The 6,000-nt window shown below is 56.2% G+C and overlaps 1 protein-coding gene across 1 annotated transcript in view; it reads left to right on the top strand.

Annotated features, from left to right (window-relative positions):
- The first annotated feature begins 561 nt into the window (after positions 1 to 561).
- The window catches only part of NSD1 (nuclear receptor binding SET domain protein 1), a 68,721-nt gene continuing 63,282 nt past the window's right edge, over positions 562 to 6,000 (top strand). The window contains exons 1-3 of the mRNA XM_068959939.1: positions 562 to 669; positions 876 to 1,427; positions 1,548 to 1,651. Of these exons, the coding sequence (XP_068816040.1) occupies positions 896 to 1,427; positions 1,548 to 1,651 (636 nt within the window). The 5' untranslated portion in view covers positions 562 to 669; positions 876 to 895. The remainder of the gene's footprint in view (positions 670 to 875; positions 1,428 to 1,547; positions 1,652 to 6,000) is intronic.

The raw sequence follows: 6,000 nt of genomic DNA, 5'->3' as shown, positions 1-6,000 counted from the left end.
CTGCCCCGGCGGGGCTCAGGGCACGGCCGCCTCCATTTTGTTCGCGGCCGCTCGCAGGCCCGGCGGCCCCGGCGACGGGCACGGGGAGGGGGGCAGCGGCGGCCGGCCGGAGCGCCGGGGCCCGCAGGTGAGGCTCGGCCCGCCTGGCCCGGCCCGGCCCATCGCGGCGAGGCCGGCGACCGCCCGGTGCCCAAGATGGAGGCGGGGGCGGCGGGGCCGGGCCGGGGCCGCAGGTGGGGGAGCCGGGCCGCGCCGGGGCAGGCCGCGCGCCGGCCGTTGGCAGCGGGCGCGCCGGGGGGCGGCAGCACTGAGCGGCCCCCGCCCCTCCCCCACCCCCGGGCACGAGGCGCGCGCGGGAGGAGGGGGGGGCTGGAGGGGGGGGGAGCGGGGGGGGGGCGCTGGCGCGCGCTCGCGCGGGCGCGCGCTGATTGGCCGCCGCCGCCGAACCCCAAGAGCGGGCGCGGGGGGCGCGCGCGCGCGCGCGCGCAGGCGCGGGGCGCGCGGCGGGGGCGCGCGCCGGCGGGATGGCGGCGGCGGGCGCGCGCATGCGGGGGAGGGAGGGAGGGAGGCGGCGGAGGAGCGCTGGCGGGGCCTGGCCGGGCCGGGTCGGCGCGTCTCCTTCTCGGCCCGCACCGGGGGCAGGCGGCGAGCCGGCCGCGGCGGCCGCAGGTGAGCGGGCCCCGCGGGCGGCCGGGCCGGGCCGGGCCGGGCCGAGCCGAGCCGAGCCGAGCCGCGGCCTGGGCCTAGCGCAGCGGCGGCGGCGGCAGCGGGCGGGCGGCCCGCGCGGGGCCGGCGGAGCGGAGCGGGCCCCGCGGGCGCGGCTGCCATTTTGGAGCGGCGGCCGGCTGACCCCATTGTGCTGTGCCCCCCCGCAGGTTGATGCCCGCGGCCCGGCATGGAGCAGGCCTGCGAAGTGAGCCGCCGGAGCTGCCTCGTCCCCTTCGGCACCTCGCTGGCCGCCGCCGAGGCCAAGGGCGGCCCCTTCGGCGAGGCCCGCGGCCCCGAGCCGCCCGCCATGCAGCTGGCCGCCGCGGCCGCCAAGCCCGTCTACGGCCAGGACCCCTCGTCCTGCTACATCCCGCTGCGCCGGCTGCAGGACCTGGCCTCCATGATCAACGCCGAGTACCTCGGCGGCGCCGCCGACGGCGCTGAGGCCCTGCCCGACCCCGGCTCGCCGCCCCTGCGCGGCCCCTCGGCGCAGGAGCCGGCGGGCGGCGCGGACTGCCCCGGCCTGGCGGCCGACGTGCCCCGCGGGGGCCTGGCCTTCCCTCTGCTCCTGCGGGACGGCGACGAGGAGGAGGAGGAGGAGGGCGCCGAGACGCCGGAGGAGGAGGAGGAAGAGGAGGAGGACGAGGAGGAGGAGGAGGACGACGACGAGGAGGACGCGGAGGAGGCCGAGCTGGCCGCGGCCGGCTCGCGGGAGCGCGGTGGCGTGGCGGAGCCGAGCCACGGCGGCGCAGGCCGCCCCGCGGGGCCGCCCGGCTGCCGGGATGCAGCGGCGGCGGCGGCGGCGCGGGAGCTGCCCCCGCTGGCCGGCCCGCAGCGAGCCCCGCCGGCGCTGACGGCGCCGCCCGAGCCCCCGGGCAGCCCCGGCCCGCTGGGCAGCGCGGCCGAGAAGCCGGAGCCTTCGGCCACCGCCGCCCTGCAGCTTGTAAGCAGCGCCGGGGAGCGGGCCGCGCCGGCGGCGGGGGGAGGCCGCGGGCATGACCCGGGACAGCGGGCGGGGCCGGGGCCCGGTACGGCGCCGGTGCCCCGCGGCTCACAAAGCCGGCGCGGCCGCCGCTGCCATTTTGCGCGGAGGCGGGCGGCGCGGGGGGGGGACGCGGCCGGCCTCGGCCCCGGCCCCGGCCCCGGGCGGCCGCTCGGCAGCTGACATCTTTGAGCTGTCGGCGGCTGGCAGCCATCTTGCTTAAGGGACAGTTTTGACACTCGGGTGACTTCCCGCTGGGCTCTCCGCGGAAAAGTTGCTGCCGCCGGAGGTGGCTGCTGCCCTGGTGCCTCCGGCGGGGCGGCCGGCTCTGCCGGGCTGGCGTCGGTCGGGGCAGCGGGGCCTCGCTGCGCCCCGCTGCCCGGCGGCCGTGCGCGGGGTCGGGAGGCTCGGCTGGGCTCACGTGTTTGCATGTTAGACCTTCAAAGCAAACTGTCACTGACGGAGGCGACCTGTAGCTTTATTTATAGTGCTTTAATTCTTTTATTATAGTGCTTTTTTAATTCTTTAAAGGAAGAGACATCCAGTTACTCCATCATAGAAGCAAGATTGTTACAAAGTTCAGGTGGAGTTTCTTCCCGTTAGGGGATTTTTTTACACATGCCCTTTAACATTAAGGGCAGAAGCAGAGCTTTCTTGTCTCTTAGCTTCTCCTCTTTTAAGGCCCTATCAGCCTGCGCTCTTTGTTTGGTCTAGCTGTAAGTTACCCAAGCCATCCGACTTCGGATTGCTAGGGAGGGGCTGTGTCATGGCCTAATAGGCCTGGCTGTTGGGGAATCTTGCCCGTTATCCAGACGGAATTTTTCCTTTTGTAATTTCACTCCGTGCTCACAAACATATTCCCTGAGTTGATTTTCTGATGCGCTTTTTAAGAAGCAAAGCTGATTAAACGTTCAGAGTTCTGAAAGTAGTTAGCGGTCTGTAATGCTTTTGGTTTAGTTTTGTCTTGTGAACGTGGACAGAGTTCTTGGAGGGGTTTCAGCTTTCCTTAGTGGAGATTTTATATATATTTATATAGACATCTGTATAAAAAGTGATGCAGTACTTAAATATTTTACTTGAGTATTTTTTAATACATTTTTGTAAACGTAAAGTTGTTTGGTCAAGGATATTTTTTGTGCCTGGGTTTTCAGTAATATTTGATGTGGGGTGTGAAAATTAACTGCTGTGATGACATTGACCCCTGAAACCTTTTTATTCTTTTTAATTTCAGTATAGATATTGAAGCCAGACAGATGCTACTTCTGCGCATAGCATTTGAGGAAAAATTACTTGTTTTCAACTGTGTTCTTCGGGCAGGATAAATCAGCCCATGTGGGAGCCAGTCAGGTGTCTCCTGTGTGCTATGAGAGGTGGGGGAGCAGTTGTCACAAGCGCCTGCAGAAAGAGTGACTTCAGGAAGATGATCAAGGCAGCTTGATTTGTTTGTGGCACTGTGTTAGGCTCAGCTCTTGGTCTGGGTCAGGGATCCTTTTGAGTGTTTCATAGGAAGAATCATTGTCCTTGTGGAGACCCTTCCTTTTATCTTTTTTTTTCAGGGGAAGACTGCTGTTGGGCTGAGGTTTGTGTATACTTAGCTTTGTTTTGCAGAGTAAAGCAGGGACCTCTCAGCAGACATGTGCTCAGTGATGCGGTTGTGGGAGGGTCTCACTTTGTAAACAGAAGCTAGCAGAGGTACTTTCACAACTCTTGCCTCTACTATCAGTGGCTTTGCATGCACCGCAGAACGGTAGCTTGTACAGCAGGAAAACTTTTTTTAGTAATTGAGCCTATTTGAATATGCAGTGAAGGGTTGACTTTTCAGTAAAAAGGCAACCCTACCTGCTGTAGTATGAGATTAACTTCATTGCGTTGTTTTGGTGACTTAAAAGCATAGCTGTGTTTAGGAAAAAATTAAAAAAAAAAAAAAGGTTTTTAAACACCCTAGCATCCTTCTCTCCTAGAGTCTTGCATTCTTCCTTTAATAAGGGCTTTTTTGCTTTGAGTCTATGTTTGCAGAGCGGGGAAAGGGAATGTTCCTGCATTTCAGCCCTACCACTCGTGGGATGGGAAGAGAGATTTCAGTCTGTGCCAGACACCAATGAGATGCATAGAATCTTTTAATTGCTAAACATGACATAGTAACTTGAAAGAGCAAGCCTGGTTATTTCTGTTCCTGTATTTGTGCAGGCATTTAATTCTTGTCCTAGTTTGTATTTGGGTAACTAATCAACTTTACTGGAGAGCCTGCTAAAATTAAAAAAAACAAACAAACAGGAACTCTGCACTGCTATTTTTAAGGTGGCTTGTCATAGTTGGGCCGGTCCTTCAGATGATTGCCTTTACCCCCACCCCGTGGATGGAGATCCACCTCACAGAAGGCCTTTCTCAGAGCTTTTATTCATGAGGCTCACAGCTTTGAGTATGCCCACTGCTTCCTCCGGTTTTGCCAAGAGAAAAGCATGCATGTATCTCAGACCTCATCTTTATGCTTGTGTTCAGTGGTCCGTCTAACCCTTGCAAATTTTAGGTTTTTCACTGGATCATTGAGAACTCACTTTGAAAAGGCTCCTTTCCAAAATGTCAAGGGTGCTTCCAGCAGAATGAGCAGGATTTGATTTAGAGCCTTTATTGGGATGCAAAGTCCAGCGTTTAAGTGATGCTTTGGGTGAGGTGAGGTAGCAGGCAGGTATTGTTTTGTATGGTGATTTGTTAATAGCTCTGGCATCTGTTAGCGCTCGGATTGCACCAAACTGGGGAGGGGTTGCTCAGTTAGTATTCAGGTGTAAACAGGGATGTGCGTGGTGTGAACTGATTTGTTGTTGTTGTTGAATTTATGTTAGTTCAGGGCTGACTGAAAATATTTTTGCAGCAGCTGCTGCCAGATTTTGTGTCGAAGAGAAACAAATTACAACAGCGGTTCTTGGGACTATTGTTACTGCCTCAGAAGTGACCATGCAGTGACTGCTGGCATCTGAGGTGTTATTTCATTCCGAACATGGCACTGATGTTGGGTTGTAGCTGGTTTAAACTGAAATGGCTGGTCGTTTCTGAATTTATTGCTTATCATCTTGACGTGAGCTTGTCTTTAGCACCCTTCTGGCTTTTGCAAGTTGTACAGATCCTGTGAGAGATTTTTGGGGAGTTTTATGGAGAATTAGGCCCAGAGTTTGCAGCACTGCTGAAGGTGTAGCCACACAACTTGTGACCAGAGTACATCTTGCTTGAACTCCATTACTGAAGTATTGGAGCAGGTGAACTTGTTTCTGACAGAATTCCCATGGTTAAGTTTTGCTTTTCTGTGTAATTTTTGGTGGCATCTTACTTTGTTTTCACTTTGTCCGTTTGTTGATTTTAGTTGCTGTCCCTAAAGCACATTAGGATCGTTGAGTTTACTGAGCTGAGCGCTTGAAAGCGAAGAGTTCTTGGTTTTAAGGAGGTCTGTGCCACTTTAAGTGCCTGTATGTTATGCGATGTACAGTCTTGGGTTATGTGTTCACAAGCTGTTTTTTCCATAAGACCCTGATGACTTCAGGCTGCAGGATGTACGGAGCTCAGAGCGAGGCACTCGCTCAATGTTGCTTTTCATTCTTCTCATACTATTTCTTTGTTGCCCAACTCCGCTCTGTAGGAGTGTGATGTTCTTGTAAGGGAAGTGAGGAAATGAGATACAGGGAAATCCAAAGTAGTATTTTTCTTTTTTTTTGGAACTAAAGATGGCTGCTTCCAGTGGCTGGATGTATGGAATGAGTAAGGCATGTGTGCAGAGCTATTAGAAGGTTTTTGTTTTACCAGAAGTCTGCTATGTTTAACACACACAGCGTGTTTACTAAAGGCCAGCAAAAATCATCTCTTTAAGCCTAGAATTAATCTGTAATAAACTTCAGAGTTCTCTTGCACCCCACAGATGTGGGAAAGTACTTTTACTCTAAGGAAAGCGTTAGGCTGCCTGTATGCAGGGGTTACGGTGGTTCTCCATGTATTGGCTGGCTTGTCTTGTGCCATTTCTCTCTTTACTAAAAATAAAATATAGGAACTAACGGCTTATGATACTAGCTAGCCCTGTAAACCTTTCTGAAAGGATTCTCTGCTACACTGTTTAAGACTGAGTGTTGCTTTGAGGTATAAGTAATTACTGGTAACGTTGTATCCCTGAGATACAAAGGCATGGCCCTAGTTTATTTGAGCAGGGAACATAAATTTCCCTGATCAGTTGACATCTTCCCAGTGGGGGAACGGATTCAGTTAGGCTGTCCATGCTTCATGCAGGCATATGCTCAGTGTATGTTCACCTAATGAGAGCAGAGGCTCTC

This window comes from Struthio camelus, chromosome 13 (genome assembly GCF_040807025.1).
Source record: "Struthio camelus isolate bStrCam1 chromosome 13, bStrCam1.hap1, whole genome shotgun sequence".
Taxonomy (NCBI): domain Eukaryota; kingdom Metazoa; phylum Chordata; class Aves; order Struthioniformes; family Struthionidae; genus Struthio; species Struthio camelus.
The sequence above is the reverse complement of the archived record's forward strand: the minus strand, read 5'-3'. Positions and strand labels throughout refer to the sequence as shown.